The sequence below is a fragment of the Nycticebus coucang genome, chromosome 3, assembly GCF_027406575.1.
Source record: "Nycticebus coucang isolate mNycCou1 chromosome 3, mNycCou1.pri, whole genome shotgun sequence".
NCBI classification, from domain to species: domain Eukaryota; kingdom Metazoa; phylum Chordata; class Mammalia; order Primates; family Lorisidae; genus Nycticebus; species Nycticebus coucang.
The window spans coordinates 121,619,071-121,642,232 of NC_069782.1; the positions used below are offsets into that span (position 1 = coordinate 121,619,071).

Here is a 23,162-nt window from a genome sequence, read left to right on the forward strand (position 1 = left end):
CAGGCATGAGACACTGTGCCCAGCCAAAAGGACTCTTATAAATCAATAAGTAAAGAGGTAGGTATCTCAAAGAAAAATGGGCATGAGGGTGGCACCTGTGGCTCAATGGAGTAGGGCGCCAGCCCCATATGCCGGAGGTAGGGGGTTCAAACCCAGCCCTGGCCAAAAACTGCAAAAAAAAAGAAAAGAAAAATGGGCATGAGACTTCAACAAAAATCATATAAAAAGGTGCTCTACCTCATTAATCAACTAAAAAAAAGCACAGTGACCTGGCGCCTGTGGCTCAAGCAGCTAAGGCGTCAGCCACATACACCTGAGATGGCAGGTTCGAATCCAGCCCAGGCCTGCCAAACAACAATGATGGCTACAACCAAAACACAGCCAGGCGTTGTGGCGGGCGCCTGCAGTCCCAGCTGCTTGGGAAGCAGAGGCAGGAAATCGCTTAAGCCCAGGAGTTGGAGGTTGCTGTGAGCTGTAATGCCACAGCACTCTACCCAGGGTGACAGCTTGAGGCTCTGTCTCAAAAAAAAACACAGTAAAACCAGAATGGCTAGAATTGGAAAATGTAGACAATACCAAGCATTAGCAAGGATGTAGAAGAATCCATCTTTCAAACACTGCTGGTGGGAACTTAATTTGGCGTAATTCTACAACCACACTGCAAAACCATTCAGCAGTATCTATTAAAGCTAAACATTCACAAACCTTATGACCCAGCAATTCAGCCTCTAAATATGTACCCAAAAGAAATGCGAACATATGTTCACCAAAAGATATATTCAAAGCAGCATTATTCATAATAGACAAACCCTGGCAACAACCCAAATATCCATCTACAATTGAATGAATAATTAAATTTGTGATAGATTCAGGTAATGGAATATCAAAAGGCAAAGATAATAAACTCCAACTTGGGCGGCGCCTGTGGCTCAGTGAGTAGGGCGCCAGCCCCATATGCTGAGGGTGGCGGGTTCAAACCCAGCCCCGGCCAAACTGCAACAACAACAACAAAAAAAAAATAGCTGGGCGTTGTGGCGGGCGCCTGTAGTACCAGTTGCTTGGGAGGCTGAGGCAAGAGAATCACGTAAGCCCAAGAGTTAGAGGTTGCTGTGAGCCATGTGACGCCACGGCACTCTACCCGAGGGCGGTACAGTGAGACTCTGTCTCTAAAAAAAAAATAATAATAATAAATAAATAAATAAATAAACTCCAACTCTATAGAACAATATACATAAATTACATGAATACAATGCTGAGTGAAAGAAGCCTGACATAAAAAGAGGAACTACAGGTGGCTAGCACCTATAATCCCAGCTATTCAGGAGGCCGAGGCAGAAGTATTACTTGAGCCCAGGAGTTCAAGGCTGCAGTGAGCTATGATCCCACCACTGCACTCCAGTCTGGGTGACAAAGCCAGACCCTGTCTCTAAAATAATGGACTGGGTGCCCTGGCTCATCCCTATAATCCTAGTACTCTGGGAGGCTGAGGCAGGTGGATTGCCTAAGCTCATGAGTTCAAGACCACACTGAGCAATAGTGAGACCTTGGCTCTATAAATAGCTGCGTTCTGTGGCAGGTGCCTGTAGTCACAGCTACTCAGGAGGCTGAGGCAAGAGGATCACTTGAACTCAAGAGTTTGAGGTTGCTGTGAGCTATGATGCTATGGCACTCTACCTAGGGTGACAAAGTAAGACTCTGTCTCAAAAAAATAAAATAAGTAAATAGATGACATATAACAAATAAGAGTACATAACATGTGGTTCCATTTATATAAAGTTCTAATAAAACTAATTTATGGCATTAGAAGTTAGCATAATAATTACCTTTGCAGGGAGAAAGGGGACTTTTGAGATGCTAGTGATACTCTGTTTCTTAACTGGACGTCATTACAGATGTCAGAAAACTGGCCACTTCTCATTTGTGCATTTTCATGCACATAAGTTATATAGCACTTTCATAAAGTTTGCAAAAACATATAATGTATTTGTAAAGGTTAACTATTTTATGTAAGTAAAGAAAAAAAAAAGTACAGTCTGGCCAAACAAGAAGGGGCACCTCAAGTCTGGGCCACCTAAACTAGAGAAATAAACTGGGAACTCCCTATACACCAGGCCTAAAAAAACTCAAAATTCCTTGACTTCAAAGAGCTCACAGTCTAGGAAGGGGAAAACCCAAATAACTTTAGTCAACTAATATTAGATATCCCTCAGGTAACCTAGAAAGTTTTTAAGACAGTTAAAACCTAAGGCAATTTAATACAGGAAGTCCACATTCTCTGAATGAGGACCTGTTAAGCAATTCTAGATCAGACTAGGTTTGAGAATAGAACAGAAAAGGGAGCAAAAAAGCAAGCCAAGTGAGCCAGATGTGGTTTGGTGGGCAATCTGGAGAGCACCTCAAGTTCTTTGTTTCTCATCTGTTAGTCTTTTTTTTTTGTAGAGACAGTGTCTCACTGTACCGCCCTCAGGTAGAGTGCCGTGGCGTCACACGGCTCACAGCAACCTCTAACTCTTGGGCTTACGCAATTCTCTTGCCTCAGCCTCTCGAGCAGCTGGGACTACAGGCGCCCGCCACAACGCCCAGCTATTTTTTTTTGTTGTTGCAGTTTGGCCGGGGCTGGGTTTGAACCCGCCACCCTCGGCATATGCGGTTGGCGCCTTATCGACTGAGCCACAGGCACGGCCCTCTGTTAGTCTTGAGTTCATTGATTCATTCAACAATTATAGAAAGTAGCAATTCCAATTTTACTTTCCTTTTTATTGACCTTGTCTGTAACTTTTAAAAGAAAACTGAGGATACAAGGTAGTAATATTTTCAATTTCTCCACTGCCTACCAACAAACTCTCCCTTACAAATTTATCTCTATCCATTTCCTTTCTTTCCTCCTGTCTCAGAGGAAGTTAAGTCGCTCTACAGACCTAAATTTCCTTGAGACCTACCTAGTTCATTAGTTTAATTATTTCCAAATCTCTCAATCCTATTCCAGACAGGCTATGTGAAAGAAATCTCTAAATCCTAGCTCTACTTCACTTCAGTTGAGTCTCCAACTTACTGCAGTCCAGCTTCAGCCTCTATCATTACACTCAAATTGCTTTTGCTACTGATTTTAATAAGGTCACCAATGACCAACTGACATTTTTCAATTCGTACTCATCCATTCTTCATAAAACACTGTAAGAAGACTGTGGGCAGAGCCTGTGGCTCAGTGAGTAGGGCACTGGCCCCATATACTGAGGGTGGTGGGTTTGATCCCGGCCCTAGCCAAACTGCAACAAAAAATAGCTGGGCATTGTGGAGGGCGCCTGTAGTCCCAGCTTCTCGGGAGGGTGAGGCAAGAGAATCGCCCAAGCCCAAGAGCTGGAGGTTGCTGTGAACTGTGACATGTCACTCTACTGAGGGCGAAAAAGTGAGACTCTGTCTCAAAAAGAAAAAAAGATTGTAAGATTTCTCCACCCCAAGATTTCCATTTAGAAGCTAAACAGGAACATTAGTCCGACAACTTCAATTCTTCCAACAAGAAAGAGCTTGAAGGTGAATTTTTCCCAAAAGCTTTCAGATGAAACTCAGCCTGGCCACCACCTTGATTTCAAGGTGGAACAAAGAACCCAGCCATGTTGCACCAGAATTCTGACCTACAGAAACCGTGAGTAAATAAATGAGTGTTGTTAAAGCGATTTGTTACAGAGCCATAGTAAGCTAATATAATACCGTTTCCTTTTAGGATTTTGTTTTTCATGTGCTTCACTTATCTCTTATGTTCTTTCTTAGTCTCCTGCCCCCTAAATAAAGCTTCTTCCAGGGTTCTCCTATCTTAATACACTCTTCCTAGTCTTCCTAGGCAATGTTGTATTAATAAAGTTCACCACAGTTTAGGTTTTTAAAGCTTTTTACTGAGCTACAAACCAGTATTTTTTTTTTAGAGACAGAGTCTTTGTTCCCCTCCGTAGAGTGCTGTAGCATCACAGCTCCAGCTCCTGGGCTTAGGCGATTCTCTTGTCTCAGCCTCCTGAGTAGCTGGGACTAAAGGCGCCCACCACAATGCCCGGCTATTTTTTTGTTGCAGTTTGGCCGGGGCCAGGTTCAAACCTGCCACTCTCGGTATATGGGGCCAGTGCCCTACTCATTGAGCCACAGGCGCTGCCTCAGTATTTTTTTTTCTTGAGACATAACCTTACTCAGTGGCCCTAGGTAGAGTGCCCGTGGCATCATCATAGCTCACAACAACCTCAAACTCTTGGGCTCAAGTGGTCCTCTTGCTTCAGCCTCTGGAGAGTGAGACGATAGGCCCCTGCCACAACACCAGCTACTTTTTCTATTTTTAGTAGAGACAGGATCTCTTCTTGCTCAGGCTAGTCTTGGATTCCTGAGCTCAAGCAATCCACATTCCTTCACCTCCCAGAGTGCTAGATCAGAGGCCTGGCCTCTACAAACCACTGGTTAAAAACATCTATATCTGAGGATCCTATGGTACCTCTTCTCCCACAAATATGCTTATGCCTTTATTCTTGGTTGACATCCTATCTAGTGGTACCACCATTGATCTCATGGCTCTAGAATCTGAACATGATTCTGTCCTTCCCCTTCTTCCTTACAGAGGGACAAATCTAATTGGTCACTAAAATTTGTTAATTCTGCCTTCATTTCTGCGTGGTGGCCCCACCTCTTCTTCCACAGCCAGTATAATAGTGTGCCCAAACTATGGCAATAATCTCCTAATGTTTCTCATCTAGTACCCTTCCACATGGCCTCCACACTAAATCCTGAGTGATCATTCCAACACAGTTTTACCATGTTATGCTCCTCCCTAACTGAAGACTTGCAGACTTCCATTCGTACTCTTCTTTCTTCCTAACCATGTCACACTCCTGTAGGTCCCTGGAAGGACCATGCTACTCTGTCATCCTGCCTTTGTACCTATAGTTCCTTCAACTTGAAATACTTCCTACCTTTTTTTTTTTTTTTTGTAGAGACAGAGTCTCACTTTATGGCCCTCGGTAGAGTGCCGTGGCCTCACGCAGCTCACAGCAACCTCCAGCTCCTTGGCTTAAGCGATTCTCTTGCCTCAGCCTCCCGAGTAGCTGGGACTACAGGCGCCCGCCACAACGCCCGGCTATTTTTTGGTTGCAGTTTGGCCGGGGCCGGGTTTGAACCTGCCACCCTCGGTATATGGGGCCGGTGCCTTACCAACTGAGCCACAGGCGCCGCCCTCCTACCTCTTGATAACCTATTCCTACTTACCCATCAGAACTAGATCAAATGTTGGCTGTTTGAAGCTTTCCCTGACCATGTAAGCAGAACTACCGATTCCTTCCTTTATGCACCTCTATAATACACACATATCTCTATTATAGTATTCTTCATACTTTAGTGTAATTACTTGTTTACATGTCTTCCTTTCCTAGAATAGCTCTAAGGTTGGGACTATATTCATTTTCATCACCCAGGCACTGGGCCCAAATCATAGACATGGTAGATAAAAGTTTGTTGACCACATTAAAGAACAAGGTATCTTGTCCCAGCTACTTGGGAGGCTGAGGCAAGAGAATAGCTTGAGCCCAAGAGTCTGAGGTTGCTGTGAGCTATGACACCCAGGGGCAACAAAGTGAGACTGTCTCAAAAAACAAAACAAACAAAAAAAAAAGGTATCTTTTACCTAATTTATACAGCCTGAGAGCACTTCTTTACATTAAATGAAGAGGAATTCTACTGCCATTAAACTGTCAAAAACCTATCAAAAATTCTACTGCCATTAAACTTAAAAACCTATGCTTAATGGTACTATGTTTGAAGTTTAATGAAGACATTCTGGCTAAGTGTAGTAGCTCATGCCTGTAATTCCAACTCCCTGGGAGGCAGAGGAGAGTGGATTGTCTGAACTCAGGAATTCAAGACCAGCCTGAGCAAGAGAGAGACCCCATCTCTACTAAAAATAGAAAAAGTAGCTGGGTTTTGTGGTAGATGCCTATAGTCTCACTCCAGAGGCTAAGGCAAAAGGATCACTTGAGCCCTCAGAGTTTGAGGTTGCTGTGAGCTATTTTCCAAACTGATTGTTTCCTTGAGCCATATTTCTAAAGAAATTGCTCATTGAAAGGTATAACAAAGTTTTTGTATAGTTTACATTTAACACCAGAAATGAGCTTCTAATGTGAAAACAATGTATGAATAATAATATAGTTCCTGTTCTGAGGAGGTAATAATATAAAAAAAGTCTGTATTCTTTTGATATATCAAATAAGATTAAGTTTCTTTTAGCACCCTAATAAATACTTTGTCATTCTTTTTCATCATACATGTACTTCATGTGAGAATGAAATAGTGAAGAAAAATTTAAATACTTACAGCTTATGTTTATTAACTGGAGATTCCTTTTCAAATTATGACATATATGCATATATACATACATATATGCATACACTGTATTCCTTAAGGATAGGAATAAAAGATGAGAACCTTTCATCTATGTTCTCTCTACAGACTTCAATTTTAATTATTTTAAAAACTAATATATTTCATTTATTTGTGTTCATCTTGGGTTTGAAAAATGCTCACACCAGATATTTTTATATAAAAAGGTTTTAGGGATTAGAAATTTGTGAACTTCTACCAAAATCTAAATTCATATTCTTGGCCAAGCGCAGTGGCTCATGCTTTTACTCCTAACACTCTGGGAAGCTGAGACTCGTGGATTGCCTGAGCTCATTAAGTAGGAGACCAGCCTGAGCTAGAGTGAGACTCCATCTCTAAAAATAGCTGGGTGTTGTGGAGGGTGCCTGTAGTCCCAGCTACTTGGGAGGTTGAGCCAAGAGGATAGCTTGAGCCCAAGAGGTTGAGGTTCCTATGAGCTAGGACACCACATCACTCTGCTGAGTGAGACAAAGTGAAACTGTCTATAAATAAATTAATTAATTAATCCACATTCTTAAAAAAAGTACATGCCCATGCTGGTGTTAAATTTTATCCCATGTAAGTTGAGTCCCCTTATCACAACATCTTCTCCTTTACAGATCATCTTTATCTTTTTTTTTTTTTTTTGTAGAGACAGAGTCTCACTTTATGGCCCTCAGTAGAGTGCCGTGGCCTCACACAGCTCACAGCAACCTCCAACTCCTGGGTTTAAGCGATTCTCTTGCCTCAGCCTCCCAAGTAGCTGGGACTACAGGCGCCCGCCACAACGCCTGGCTATTTTTTTGGTTGGAGTTTGGCCGGGGCTGGGTTTGAACCCGCCACCCTTGGTATATGGGGCCGGCACCCTACCGACTGAGCCACAGGCGCCGCCCTACAGATCACCTTTAAAACAGGATGTTTCCCTGTAGTCAACTAAGACTTATTCATGTTCCTTCTTTTGGATTAACTATGGCCCGGGTGCACGTGTGGAGAGGCGGCTGCACCAGTGCGGCGGCGGGAGACACCGTCGCCACCTCGGGAGATTCAGGGCCGAGCTTTACTCTCGCAGCCTCGGTCACCCGCTCAGCTCCCTGTCCAAGGCGAGGAGGCCAGCTTTCGGGGTTGGTAGCCCAAGCTGAGGGCGCGGAGAGCTCAGGGCGGCTACAACCGCGGCGTTGATATCGGCGGTAACGACGGCCTCAGTAGGCGGGGAAAATGAAAGGTAGCCGGATAGAGCTGGGAGATGTAACACCACACAATATTAAACAGTTGAAGAGATTGAACCAGGTCATCTTTCCAGTCAGCTACAATGACAAGTTCTACAAGGATGTGCTGGAGGTTGGCGAATTAGCAAAACTTGCCTATTTCAATGATATTGCTGTAGGTGCAGTGTGCTGTAGGGTGGATCATTCACAGAACCAGAAGAGACTTTACATCATGACATTAGGATGTCTGGCACCTTACCGAAGGCTTGGAATAGGAACTAAAATGTTAAATCATGTCTTAAACATCTGTGAAAAAGATGGCACTTTTGACAACATCTGTCTGCATGTCCAGATCAGCAATGAGTGGGCAATTGACTTCTACAGGAAGTTTGGCTTTGAGATTATTGAGACAAAGAAGAACTACTATAAGAGGATAGAGCCTGCAGATGCTCATGTGCTGCAGAAAAACCTCAAAGCCCCTTCTGGTCAGAATGCAGATGTCCAAAAGACAGACAACTAAACAAATGACAAATGAACTTTCTTGCACTTGCTTGTCGCCAAATAAAAGAGAGGCCTGTTCATTTCCAAAAAAAAAAAACTATGGCTTATTCATGTTCCTTCTTTTGTTATGGGTAACTCAGTTATAAGAAACCTCTGGAGTCTGCAAATACTTCAGAATTTTTTTTTTTTTAGAGACAGAGTCTCATGTTGTTGCTGTTGGTAGAGTGCCATAGTGTCACAACTCATAGCAACTTCCAACTCCTGGGCTTAGGCGATTCTCTTGCCTCGGCCTCTGTAGTAGCTGGGACCACAGGCACCCCCCACAATCCCCGGCTATTTTTTGGTTGCAGTTTGGCCGGGGCAGGGTTTGAACCCTCCACCCTTGGTATATGGGGCCGGCGCCCTACTCACTGAGCCACAGGCGCTGCCCCAGAATGATTTTTTAAAGCAGCTAAACTCTATAGAAGTTATTTCTTCTCCCCCATAAGAAATATCATTTTATATATATATATATATATACATATATATATATATTTTTTTTTGAGACAGAGCCTCAAGCTGTCACCCTGGGTAGAGTGCCACAGCATCACAGCTCACGGCGACCTCCAACTCCTGGACTTAAGCGATTCTCCTGCCTCAGCCTCCCAAGTAGCTGGGACTACAGGCGCCTACCACAATGCCTGGCTATTTTTTGGTTGTAGTCGTCATTGTTGTTTGGCGGGCCCAGGCTGGATTCGAACCTGTCAGCTCAGGTGTATGTGGCTGGTGCCTTAGCCACTAGACGCACAGCGCCAAGCCAAAATATCATTTTATATTTTAAGTTATTATAATTTTTTCTCAATTTTTTTTTTTTTGTAGAGACAGAGTCTCACTTTACCGCCTCCAGTAGAGTGCCATGATGTCACAGGACTCACAGCAACCTCTAGCTCTTGGGCTTCAGCGATTCTCCTGCCTCAGCCTCCTGAGCAGCTGGGATTACAGGCGCCTGTCACAACGCCCAGCTATTTTTCGGTTGCAGTTCAGCCAGGGCTGGGTTTGAACCTGCCACCCTTAGTATATGGGGCTAGCGCCCTACGCACTGAGCCACAGACGCCACCCAAGTTATTATAATTTTTTTTTTTTTTTTTTTTTATTTTTGGCCGGGGCTGGGCTTGAACCCGCCACTTCCGGCATATGGGACCGGCGCCCTACCCGTTGAGCCACAGGCGCCGCCCAAGTTATTATAATTTTTAAAAATTCTGAAAGATCATGTGTTCTTCTACAAGACTTCAGGGAAGCAAATTCTACCCAGTATTTTTTTTTTTTTTGAGACAATGTTTCACTTTGTGGCCCCTGGTAGAGTGCTGTGCAGTCATAGCTGACAGCAACCTCAAACTCTTGGGCTCAAGCGATTCTCTTCTCTCAGCCTCCCAAGGAGCTGGGACTATAGGTGCCCACCACAATGCCCAGCTGTTTTTATTTATTTATTTTTTTGAGATAGAGTCTCAAGCTGTCACCCTGGGTAGAGTTCCATCATATCATCATAGCTCACAGCAACCTCCAACTCTTGGGCTCAAGCAATCCTCTTGCCTCAGTTTTTCTATTTTTAGTAGCAATGGGGTCTCACTCTTGCTTAGGCTGGTCTTGAACTTGTGAGGTCAAGCAATCCACTCGCCTTGGCTTCCCGGAGTGCTAGGATTCAGGCATGAGTCACTGAACCTGGCCCATATACAACTTTCATATATATCACTGATAATTATCTAGGGGGCAAGATTCAAATATTTATTCTAGTATCTAGTAACCTCCTGATCTAATCCCAACCAACTGGTCTATTCTTGGTCCTGAACCTTCTGATGTTATCAACCCTATGTGGAATACCCTCCAAATCCTCTTTACCCCAATCTTTCCTTTTTTAAGATAATAGCCTCTAATAATAGCATCTATCTGTACCACACATTTATTACTTTGCATTTCTATCTACTTTTCTTTTATATAATCATGTTAACTCCCCAACTAGAATGCTAAGCTTCTTGAGGGCAATCACTGCAAGTTATCTTTTTATCTTTCTTAGTGTCAAGTAGAGTATTTGCACAAAGCTTAGTAATAATAGCAGCTAACATTTTTGCAGCATATACTGTGGACTAGGTATGGTGCTAAGTGCTTTCCACATATTAATTCATTTAATCCATGTAATAAATTTATGAGATAAATACTTTTATTGCCCATAATTACAGATAACAAATGTAAACTTAAGTGATTTACCTGCCTGGTGGTAAAACTAGGACCTAATTTCAGATTTTTCTGGCTCTAAAGCTGTTCTTTGGTTAGTTACTCATACCAGCGGGTTCCTCTAGTCCCAGTTGATCCATACAGCCCAGGGACAACTTGGGCTTCAAAGATATAGGATGAGAGCAAACTGTGGTTCAGCAACTTTTCTTTCTTCCTTTAACACAAAGGTTTTATGTAATGACCTTTTCTTGAAAACCAGAGATAGGCTCGGCGTCTGTTGCTCAGCAGCTAGAGCACCAGCCATATACACTGGAGCTGGCAGGTTCGAACTCGGCCCAGGCCTGCCAAACAACGACAACTGCACCCAAAAACAGCCGAGCATTGTGGCGAGTGCCTGTAGTTTCAGCTACCTGGGAAGGCTGAGGCAAGAGAATCGTTTAAGCCCAGGAGTTTGAGGTTGCTGTGAGCTGTGATGCCACAGCACTCTACCAAAGGGTGACATAGTAAGACTCTGTCTCAGGGTGGCGCCTGTGGCTCAGTGAGTAGGGCACCAGCCCCATATACCGAGGGTGGCTGGTTCAAACCAGACCCCAGCCAAACTTGAACAAAAAAATAGCCAGGTGTTATGGCGAGCGCCTGTAGTCCCAGCTACTTGGGAGGCTGAGGCAAGAGAATCGCCTAAGCCCAAAAGCTGGGGGTTGCTGTGAGCTGTGATGCTACAGCACTCTACTGAAGGGCAACAAAGTGAGATTCTGTCCCCCCCCCAAAAAAAAAGACTCTGTCTCAAAAAAAAAAAAAAAAAAAAGAGGCTCAGCGCCCATGGCTCAGTGAGTAGGGCACCAGCCACATACAACGAAGGTGGCAGATTCCAGCCCAGCCCAGGTCTGCTAAACAATGATAACTGAAACCAAAAAGTAGTCAGACGTTGTGGCAGGTGCCTATAGTCCTAGCTACTTGGGAGGCTGAGACAAGAGAATCACTTAAGCCCAAGAGTAGGAGGTTGCTGTGAGCTGTGGCGCCATGGGATTCTACATGGTGAGACTCTGTCTCAAAAAAAAAAAGAAAAGAAAAGAAAACCAGAGATAATCTCTAACCAAAGAATTCCAAATTTTATATATGGATAAGACCCAGTTTCATCCCAGGATGTCCTAAAATCATCTGTCTTCATGTTGACTTCTTTTCTGTCTTTAAGAAGACGATTCTTCAAAGAAACTAATTTTAGCCTTCAGGGATCCAGAAAACAAGGCTGGTCCAGCCCTGAGATAATTGAGAAAACTTTTCTTTCCCATAGTTCCTGCTTTAACAGCCAGTAGTTAATAAGTTCTGTACAGACTGATGAGTCATAGGGATCATCAGAACAAAGGAAAGGGCAATGGTCAGTGTGTCTACCCAAGTAGCCCTTGGATCCTAGTATTTAAAATCAAGTAGTGTTTGTGTAACATCAGTGCCTTACATTCACAAAGGGAATTAGACTTTACCAAACTCCTTTATTATCTCACTTGACGACGTTACCAGCTCTCTGCAGTGAAAGCTAGATAGAGCCCTTACATTTCCTTTTGCAGATTGTGCAGTACACCAGAAGGCTAACCAAGTCAGCTAGTGGAGACTGAAATCTAGCCTATGCTCTTCTCACCAAGCTCATGAACATAAGTGCAGGATTGTATCTGCCTGGAGGAAGAGGTACCTTTTCCAAATTTCCACAAAGGAACTAAAAGAACAGGTGACAACACTTAAACTGACTATTGGGATTCCCAGCTTAAGACGTGGAAACCCAGGTTTAGAAATGTTACAAGACAATGTTAATAAGTATTGGATCCAAGATTAAAATTCAAGTCTCCCAACTTATTAGTTACCGTGTTTTTTCCAATTACACTACAAGTCTCCCAATAGTTCAATGTGCTGTCTTCTCTCACAGATTGTCATCCTCAACCCTTGCTCTTATCAACTGAAACAAAACCCAGAATTTTTTGGCACAGTTCTGTTCTGAAGTCATAGCTGTTCTCTTGAGGAAGCTGAGAAATAGATGCGTCAATTGTCTCAAGAGAGATACTTTATGTGGATCTCCTACCACTTTCAAAAAAACAAATTAGACCACCTGCCCTAATGCTCCATTCATGACATCATCACAGAAGCAGGATTTATTTATATTAGAGGAGGCAATCTGTAGAAAGAACATGGGATATAAAATATAATTATCTAGGGCTGGGCACGGTGGCTCACGCCTGTTATCCTAGCACTCTGTGAGGCAGAAGGAGAGTGGATTGCCTGAGCTCATAGATTCAAGACTAGCCTGAGCAAGATTAAGACCCCAGGGCAGTGCCTGTTCTCAGTGGGTAGGGCGCCTGCCCGTATACCAAGGGTGGTGGGTTCGAACTCAGCCCCCAGCCAAACTGCAACAAAAAAATAGCTGGGCACTGTGGTGGACGCCTGTAGTCCCAGCTATTTGGAAGGCCTAAGAATTGCCTAAGCCCAGGAGTTGGAGGTTGCTGTGAGCTGTGACACCATGACACTCTACTGAGGACGATAAAGTGAGACTCTGTCTCTAAAAAAAAAAAAAAAGAGAGAGAAAGAGGGTGAGACCCCATCTTCCAAAAGAGCCGGGTGCTGTGGTGGCCACCTGTAGTCCCAGCTACTCAGGAGGCTGAGATAAAGAGAATCGCTTGAGCCCAAGAGTTGTAGGTTGCTGTGAGCTATGACGCTAGGGCACTCTACCAGGGGTGACAAAGTGAGACTATGTCTCAAAAAAAAAAAAAAAATACAATTATCTAAATGTAGATACTAAGGGGCCAGGCATGGTGGATCACGCCTGTAATCCTAGCACTCTGGGAGACCAAGGCAGGTAGATTGCTTGAGCTTAGGAGTTTGAGACCAGGCTGAGCAAGAGTGAGACCTCATCTCTAAAAGTAGCCAAGCATTGCAGTGGGCACTTATAGTCCCAGCTACTCAAGAGGCTAAGGCAATCGCTTGAGTCCAAGAGTTTGAGGTTGCTGTGTGCTATAATATCGCAGCACTATACAGAGGGCAACAAAGTGAGACTCTGTCTCAAAAAATAAGTAAGTAGATAAGTAAATAAATAAAAAATAAATGTAGATACTATCACCATTTATTAGCTCTCTGGCCCTAAGTGATAACAATATAAACTCCCTCACACTACTTGAGATAACATGTACTTTATGAATGAATAAATGATGAATAATTTCACACAACTTTAAGAGTTAAGGACCTTCATTGTCCCCATTTCACAGATGAAGACAAGGAGGTTAAAGTGAGCGGCACCTGTGGTTCAGTGAGTAGGGCGCCAGCCCCATACACGAAGGGTGGCAAGTTCAAACCCCAGCCAAACTGCAACAACAACAAAAAAATAGCCAGGCATTGTGGCAGGCACCTATAGTCCCAGCTGCTCGGGAGGCTGAGGCAAGGGAATCGCCTAAGCCCAAGAGCTGAAGGTTGCTGTGAGCTGTGACACCACAGCACTCTACCGAGGATGACAAAGTGACTCTTGTCTTTAATAATATAATAATAATAATAATAATAATAATAATGAGGTTAAAGTAACTTGCCTAGGTAATACCATTGGGAAGTGCAGGACCCAGACTTCAAACTCAGGCAATTTGACTCTAAAACCTATGTTCTCAATTTCTCAGTCTTTGTTTTCCCTAGAAGACAATGGATATAATAATAACAGTTGCCTTACCTAAATAACCAGAACTATATTAGTATTTATGAAGGCATTTATGATAAACTATAAAGCAGTAAATATCAATGTATGAAATCCAAAGCTAATACTGACATGCAGATGGGCTGGGCTGGAAGTTCTACACTCACATGGAGATTTCCTTGTCTCTTTTTCACTTCATATGAGGATTTAAATTAATTGTGTTAAGTGTATACTTATTCCAGAAGAAAAATAATCTTGCTACCCACATATATTCTTATACCACCTCTTCTTATATCCTGTGTTCCCTACTTGTGGAAGCAAAATTTATAGTGGACCATATCATTAAACTGCCACAGGATGCAGATTTTTTTATTAGTTTAAAAAATCTGTATTGAAAGCATTTTTGCATCCTCTAGTGATAATGATGTTTATACTAACTAGCATTCTCTGATCACTTAGTCTCGTAGTCATTTAGATGAGAATTTTACATGCCTTATCAGTTAATCCTTACACTAATCCTAAGAGATAGAGCTATCATTCCTCTCATTTTTCAGATAAGGAAACTTAGAAATGAAATGTTATGTTGCCTAAGGTAACATAACTAGTGGGTAAATAAGCTCAGCTTTATTTTGTTTCCAAAACTTAAGCTCCAAAGCTTATCTATTGCCTTACCCAGATACAACCAAGACTTATGATTTCTTACAAGAAAGTGTGTCTGTATGGTGCCCCACGATCGCATTAATGTACACAGCTATGATTTAATAAAAAAGAAAGAAAATGTGTCTACATTTTCTTTACAATCAGTCTCTATCTCCAGCTATTTCTTCCTTTAGTGACCAAATTTTTCTAAATCAAAGCATATGGTCTAATAATTTGGATTAATTTTTTTTGAAATAATTAAAATCCAGAAAAATACAAGACCTGTAGTTACAAGACCTTTCTCCCTGTGACCTGATCAACCAGAACAAACCCTATTCAGATTATTTCCAGCTTCTCTTTTGAGATTAGGCTTAATGTTTCAAAGTTAAATCCATCTCTCAAACTAAGGCCTCCACCTAAACTCTTCATCCAAAAGCCTCAGTGTCCCTTAGTCACAAAGACTTCAATTAATTGGCTCGGCGCCTATAGCTCAGCGGCTAGGGCACCAGACACATACACTGGAGTTGGCGGGTTCAAATCCAACCTGGGCCTGCCAAACAACAATGACAATTACAATCAAAAAATAGCCCAGCATTGTGGTGGGTACCTGAGTCCCAGCTTCTTGGGAGGCTGAGGCAAAAGAATCACTTAAGCCCAAGAGTTTGAGGTTGCTGTGAGCTTGACACCATGGCATTCTACCGAGGACGACATAGTAAGACTCTGTCTCAAAAAGAAAAAAAAAAAACACAACCTTTTTTTCCTTTCATGTTTTCCGAGAAAAATTTTTGATAAGGCTAAGATTAATTGAAGTCCCTTTTTTGAGACAGACTCCTACTATGTCGTCCTTGGTAGAGTGCTATGGCATCACAGCTACCTCCAGCTCTTGGGCTTAGGCAATTCTCTTGCCTCAGCATTCCCGAGTAGCTGGGACTACAGGCGCCTGCCACAACACCCAGCTATTTTTTTGTTGTAGTTTGGCCGGGTCCAGGTTTGAACCCACCATCCTCAGAATATGGGGCCAGCGCCCTCCCTACTGAGCCACAGGTGCCGCCACCAGCTATTTTTTTGTTGCAGTTTGGCTGAGGCCAGGTTTGAACCTGCCACCCTCAGTATACGGGGTCGGCACCCTACTCACTGAGCCACAGGCACTGCCATTTTTTTTTTGTAGAGACAGAGTGTCACTTTATTGCCCTCGGTAGAGTGCGGTGGTGTCACAGCTCACAGCAACCTCCAACTCATGGGCTTAGGCAATTCTCTTGCCTCAGCCTACTGAGTAGCTGGGACTATAGGAGCCTGCCACAACGCCCAGCTATTTTTTTGTTGCAGTTTGGCTGGGGCCAGATTTGAACCCACCACCCCCAGTATATGGGGCCAGCGCCCTACTCATTGAGCCATAGGCGCTAACCTTTTTTTCTTTTTTTGATACAAAGTCTCATTCAGTCACTCTGGGTAGAGTGCCATGGCATCATCATAGTTTACAGCAGGCGTTCTCAAACTGCGGCCCGTGGGCCACATGAAGTGGTGTGAATTGTATTTGTTCCCGTTTTGTTTTTACTTCAAAATAAGATATGTGCAGTGTGCATAGGAATTTGTTCATAGTTTTTTTTTTTAAACTATAGTCCGGCCCTCCAATGGTCTGAGGGGCAGTGAATTGGCCCCATTTAAAAAGTTTGAGGACGCCTGGTTTACAGCAACCTCAAACACTTGGGCTGAAGTGATCTTCTTGCTTCAATCTCCTGAATAGGTAGGACTACATGTGTGAGCTACCACACCTGGCTAGTTTTTCTTTCTTCCTTTTTTTTTTTTTTTTTTTGAGGCAGAGTCTTACTTTGTTTCCCCAGTAGAGTGCCATGGCATCACACCTCACAGAAACCACAAACTCTTTGGCTCCTGCTATTCTCTTGTCTCAGCCTCCCAAAGAGCTGGGATTATAGACACCTGCCACAATTCCCGGCTATTTTTTTAGAGACAGGGTCTCCTCTTGCTCAGGCTGGTCTTAAACTGTAAGCTCAAGCAATCCAAATGCCTCGGCCTCCCAGAGTGCTAGGATTACAGGCATGAGCCACCACTCTCAGCCCCTGGCTAGTTTTTCTATTTTTAGTAGAGATGGAGACTTGCTTTTGCTCAGGCTGGTTTTGAACTCCTGAGCTCAAGAAATCCACTCCCCCACCTAGGCATAAGCCACTGCTCCCTGACTTTTTTTGTTTTGTTTTGTTTTTAATAAAAGCCCTTATGAATGTTCATCTTCTCTGAAACTCATGTAGAAACTTAATCCCCAATGTGTTAGTATTGAGAGGTGGCGACTCCGTAAGAGGTGAATGGATCATGAAGGCTTCATTAATGGATGAATCCACTGGTTGTTTAAAAGGTCACTGGATTGGCTCGATGCCTGTAGCTCAGTGACTAGGACACCAGCCACATATACTGAGGCTGGCTGGTTCGAGCCTGGCCTGGGGCTGTTAAACAACAATGACAATTGCAACCAAAAATAAAAAAATAGCTGGGCATTGTGACAGGCGCCTGTAGTCCCAGCTACTTGGGAAGCTGAGGCAAAAGAATCGCTTAAGCCCAAAAGTGAGGTTGCTGTGAGTTGTGACACCACAGCATTCTACCAAGGGCAACATAGTGAGACTCTATCTCTAAAAAAAAAAAAAAAAGTCAGTGGATGAATGGGTTATCACAGGAGTCAAACCAGTGGCTTTACAAGGAAAGGAAAGGAGACCTGAGCTAGCACACACAGCTCCCTCAACATATGATGCCTGCACTTAGGACTGTCTCCACTAGCAAGAAGGTCCCACCAGATACAGCCCTGACCTTGGACTTCCCAGCCTCCATAACTATAAGAAATAAATTCCGTTTCTTTATAAATTACCCAATATCAGGTATTTTGTTGTAAGCATCAGAAAAGGAACTAAGCCATCCCTTAAGGCAGTGGTTCTCAACCTTCCTAATGCCCCAGCCCTTTAATACAGTTTCTGTGAGAACTCACAGGTTGGGGTTAAGGCATCCAAAACATCCCTGGCCTCTCCCAGGAAGAGGGAGGAGGAGGAGGAGGAAAAGATAAGTTTCTCTGTTCTCATAAAGAAAGGTTTTCTTTTGCTGTTCCTTACTAAAGTGGCTTCTTTATAAAATCATTGCAGTTTGCACTGCTGAATGCTTCTCCCCTCCCAGAGAAAACAAAAAAAGGAAGCACAGCCCTAAACTTCATTTGCAGAAATAATCTGCAGAGTATTCATTGAACACATTTAATGTGCACTTATTATATGGTAGGCTTCCAATACTTACTATTCTTCCTCCTTTCCACCTATATACATGATCAATACTCAAAAGCAATAAACAAAAAGACAAGATCTTTCTACATCTTGTGTGGGGAATGAAGGAGAAAGGAAAGGAATGGTTGTTAAAAACATAAAAATAAAAAAATAGTAGATGGGCCAGGTGCCCATAATGCCAGTGTTTTGGGAGGCTGAGGCGGGAGGATTACTTGGGGAATCAGGAGTTCAATAAGAGCCTAGGAAATATTGCCAGGCCCCCATCTGTACAAAAAATAAAAATGAGAAAAATTAGCAGTACCCTCAATGAATCCCCAACAACAACAAAAAAAAAAAAGAAAGAAAAGAAAAGAAAAACTAGCCATACATTCTAATGCATGTCTGTAGTCCTAGCTTCTCAGGAGCTAAGATAGGAGGATCACTTGAACCCAGAAGTTCGAGGGTACAGGGAGCTCGAACCACTTTACTTGAACCATCACTGCACCACTGTACTCCAGCCTGGGCAATGCAGTAAGATCCTGTCTCAAAAAAAAAAAAAAAGATGGAATCATCCATGAGAACAATGGTAGAGGATTGAAGGATACAGAATAAACAGCTATCATGAAAATCCTAATGCAGAAATAAGGCTTCCGAGCTGGTTTGCAAACTTTTTCTGTAGGGCCATATAGTAAACATTTTAGGTTAAGTCATAGACAGTATCTTATTGCATATTCTTCCTTTTTGCTCTTGTTGTTTTACAATGTTTTTAAAATGTAAAAACTATTCTTAGTTTCCTGGCAGAATAAACATAGTCCTCCAGCAAAATTTCGTCCCTGCCTTAGTTTTCTGACTCCTGCTTCAGAGGAACATACGATCCATTGCAGCTAGAGAGCAAGTGAACCAGGGAGAAGGCAATGCAAAATGAGGTCTGAAAGGCAGGCAGCAGACAGATCATATAGGGGTCTTTCTTGCTAACTTTAGCAACAAAGTGAGACTCTGTCAAAAAAAGAAAGAGAGAAAGAAGGAGAAAGAGAAAGAAAGTGACAGAGAAAGAAAAGAAAGAAAGAAAGGAAATTTCTTACAGTTATGGAGGCTGGGAAGTCCAAGGTCAGGGCTGTATCTGGTGGGACTTCTTGCTAGCAGACTAGTTCACAACAACCTCAAGAAGTCCTGGGCTCAATCTTTTTGCTTCAACCTTCCGAGCAGCTGAGACTATAGGTGCCCATCATAACACCTGGCTAATTTTTTCTATTTTTAGTAGAGAAGGAGGCTGATCTTTTTTGTTGTTGTTGTTTGTTTGTTTGCAGAGACAGAGTCTCACTTTATGGCCCTTAGTAGAGTGCCGTGGCCTCACACAGCTCACAGCAACCTCCAACTCCTGGGCTTAAGCGATTCTCTTGCCTCAGCCTCCCGAGTAGCTGGGACTACAGGCACCTGCCACAACTGCCTGGCTATTTTTTGGTTGCAGTTCTGCCGGGGCCGGGTTTGAACCCGCCACTCTCGGTATATGGGGCCGGCACCTTACCGACTGAGCCACAGGCGCCGCCCCAGGAGGCTGATCTTATACTCCTCTGAGCTCAAGAGATCCTCCTGGCTTGGCCTCCCAGAGTGCTAGGATTACAGGCGTGAAATACCATGCCTGGCCTAAAATTTTTCCTCAAAATCAAATGAGTAGTGTAAAGAGATTGGGTTGAGCTATAAATATTAATAGTATTAAATTTGATGCATAGTAAAATCTTGGTTAGTCTAATGTTTAGCAACATTTTGACATGTTTGATTAACAGACATTCGAATTTCAGGAAGCCCATTTTTTTCCTCTCTTCCTCGTAAAATGATTCACAATATTTTAAATGGTTCTTACTATTCATTATTTTCCCCATTTCACCTACATGCATGATAAAGGGTACTCAAAATGTTCCTCTAATTTCAAAGTGCACTATGATCAACCAAAAGATAACTTGGTCTTTTAAAATCTAAGAAAATTCCAACTTCCCTTGGCAATCCACCCTTCTCTCTCAAAGTTTTAACCGTGAGGAAGTTATAAACATACTTTCTTGTTCTTCCTTTGATAAAAATCCTGTGAAAGTTTTGAGTGTCATTTAATTTGGGTACAGTTTTATATATTAATTTAGACATTTTAAAGTTTTAGGGGAAAATAAGACATACAAAGAGATTTCAATGATGGCAACCTTTAGGAGTAGAGAGATTAGATACGGAGTTTCATAGATTGGGTTCTCAGATTTGCACGCAAATGATTTATTGGGGGAGGCACAATTGGCAAATACACCTTCAAGGAAACAAAGAAGTCAGGATTAGTCAAAGGGAGATACTGACCCTAATATAGTTGCAATTGAGTCCTCAGTTGATCCTGTGATGAGCTCTGGAGCTGGAATGTTTTCAGTCAAATCCTCAAGTGAGGCAAGTAAGCTGGGTCTTTGCATCCTGCATCAGGCATTCTGTGGGATCCTGGGAGCATACCTTGGATAAGACAGTTCTCTATATCTTAAGGCAGTGGCCAGAAGAAAAAAAGCTTCAAGATACCAACAGCTAAAATTCCCAGCAGTTAAGCAATAAGTACATCATCATGAAGAGGAGATCTGAGGTACAGCACACATTTAGGTGTTCTCATAAAATCTTTTTTTCTTTTTTGGGACAGAGTCTCACTCTTTTGCCCTGGGTAGAGTGAACTCTGGGAGGCTGGATTGAGTGGGTTGCTTGAGTTAAGGAGTTTGAGACCAGCCTGAGCTAGAATGAGATTCCATCCCTAAAAATAGCCAGGCATTGTGGTGGGTGCCTGTAGTCCCAGCTACTTGGGAGGCTGAGGCAAGGCACTGCCCTGAACCCAGGAGTTTGAGGTTGCTGTGAGCCACAGCACTCTACCAAGGGTGACAAAATTAGACTTTGTCTCAAAAAAAAAAAAAAAAGTACTTCCTTTTGACAAATTGCCTTCCTTTAATGTATACTGCCCTCTCTTAGGCAAATGGAAAGGAAGATTGATTAGATGCTCCCTCCTTAGAATTGTGGGTAGAATAATAAACAGTTCAAGTTTATTCATTACAGTGCTGAACCCATGACAGCATAGAACGTTCCTGCTGCCAAGATTCTCAGGTGTGGCTGCTGTTGACTGTTCCCAGCTCAGTTCTCCTGCCTTTCCTTCTTAGGAACTTACCCATGTCCCATGTCCTCCTAAGGAACTTCCTTTTTGTTTAATTTAGCTCTGGGCAGAGTGCACTAAGTGCACTTACCACTACTAATAATTTTGGCCATATAATTTTGTGTTTCAGGGACTATCCTGTGAACTACAAAGTATGTTTAGCAGTATCCCTGGTCTCTACTCAGCAAATACCAGTAGCATCACTTAGTGTAATAATCAAAAGTACCTTCAGCTCTTCCTAAGCCAGTGTTCTTCTGGCGTCTATAAGAAGCTAATAGACAAGGATGTTAATTTTGTTTTTTGGGTTTTTTTTTTTTTTTTGAGACAGTCTCACTTTGTCTCATGGAGTAGAGTGCCATGGCATCATAGCTCATAGCAATCTTTAACTCTTGGGTTCAAGGGAGCCTCTTTCCTCAGCCTCCCAAGTAACTAGGACTACAGGCACCTGCCACAACATCTAGCTATTTTTTAGAGACGGGGTCTCGCTCTTTCTCGGGCTGGTCTCAAACTCCTGAGCTCAAGCAATCCACCTGCCTTGGCCTCCTGGAGTACTAGGATTACAGGCGTTAGCCACCTCACCTGGCCCATGTCATTTGTTTTAATAGCTCAGCTGCATTATGTTATATGGATATGCCATAAGTTATTGGAGCAATCTACTAGTAATGATTTCAAGGTTGTATCTAGTGTTATTTTATTTATTTATTTATTTTATTTAAGAGACAGAGTCTCATTTTGTCACCCTCAGTAAAGTGCTATGGCATCATAGCTCACAGCAACCTCCACCTCTTGGGCTTAGGCAATTCTCTTGCCTCAGCCTCTTGAGTAGCTGGGAGTACAGCTGCCTACCACAACTCCCAGCTATTTTTGTTGTTGTTGTTGCAGTTTGGCCAGGGCCAGGTTCGAACTTGGTATATGAGGCTGGTGCCCTACTCACTGAGCCACAGGCGCCGCCCCCTAGTGTTATTTATTTATTTTTTTTTTTGTAGAGATAGAGTCTTACTTTTTCACCCTCAGTAGAGTGCCGTGGCATCACACTGGTAACCTCCAACTCCTGGGCTTAGGCGATTCTCTTGCCGTAGCCTCCCTAGTAGCTGGGTCTACAGGCGCCCACCACAACACCCGGCTATTTTTTTGTTGCAGTTTGGCTGGGGCAGGGTTTGAACCCACACCCTGAGGCCGGTGCCCTATTCACTGAGCCACAGGCACCGACTGCCCTCTAGTGTTATTTTTAAGTAACAGTTGTAAGAAGATATAATTCACATACGATAGGTTCACCTATTTAAAGTATACAATTCAATGGCTTTTAGTATATTCAGAGTTGTACAACCAGCATCCTAATAAATTTTAGAACATTTTTATCAATCACCCCATAAAGAAACTCAAAATAAAAAAAACAAGAAACTCTACACATCTTAGTTGTCATCCCTAAACCTCCATCTCCCCCAGCCCTAGGCAACCACTAATCTACTTTCTATCTCTGTAGATTTGCCTAGGAATTCTAGAATATGTGTCCCTTTTGGGACTAGCTCCTATCATATAGCAAAATGTTTTCAAGTTTCATACATGCAATAGCACGTATCAGTCTTCATTCCTTTTTATTGTCAAATGATATTCCATTGTATGGACATACCAAATTTTACGTATCCATTTATCAGTTGATGAAAATGGATTGTTTCTACTTTTGGGCTATTATAAATAATGATGTTATGAATATTTATGTACAATATTTATGACATATGTTTTGATTTCTCTTGGGTATATACCTGGGGATAGAACTGATGGGCTGTACTCTATGTTTAATCTTTTGAGAAACTGCCAGACTCTTTTTGAAAGCAGCTGCACCATTTTACCTTCCCACCAGTAGTCCATGAAGGTTTCCAATTTCTTCATATCCTTGCCGATACTTTTTATATTATCTATCCTACCTAGTGAGGGTGAAGTGGTAGCTCATTGTGGTTTTGATTTGCATCTTTCTGATAATTAATGACGGTGTGCATCTTTTCATATACTTATTGGCCATTTCAATATCTTCTTTAGAGAAATGTTTATTTAGATCCTTTGGGTTTTTGTTTTGTTTTGTTTTTAGAGACAGAGTTTTACTCTGTTGCCCAGGCTAGAGGGCTGTGGCATCAGGCTAGCTCACAGCAATCTCTAACTCCTCA

General features: G+C 42.7%; 1 protein-coding gene across 1 annotated transcript; it reads left to right on the top strand.

The window, feature by feature from the left end:
- Nucleotides 1-7,360: 7,360 nt before the first annotated feature.
- On the top strand, nucleotides 7,361-8,169 carry LOC128580614 (N-alpha-acetyltransferase 50-like). The gene has a single exon (XM_053582713.1). The coding sequence runs from the start codon at nucleotides 7,600-7,602 to the stop codon at nucleotides 8,107-8,109; it is 510 nt and encodes a 169-aa protein (XP_053438688.1). The 5' UTR covers nucleotides 7,361-7,599; the 3' UTR covers nucleotides 8,110-8,169.
- Nucleotides 8,170-23,162: the final 14,993 nt, after the last annotated feature.

What these genes read in the sequence shown, in the direction of transcription:
- LOC128580614 (XM_053582713.1), top strand. Translation starts at nt 7,600, where the DNA reads ATGAAAGGTAGCCGGATAGAGCTGGGAGATGTAACACCACACAATATT.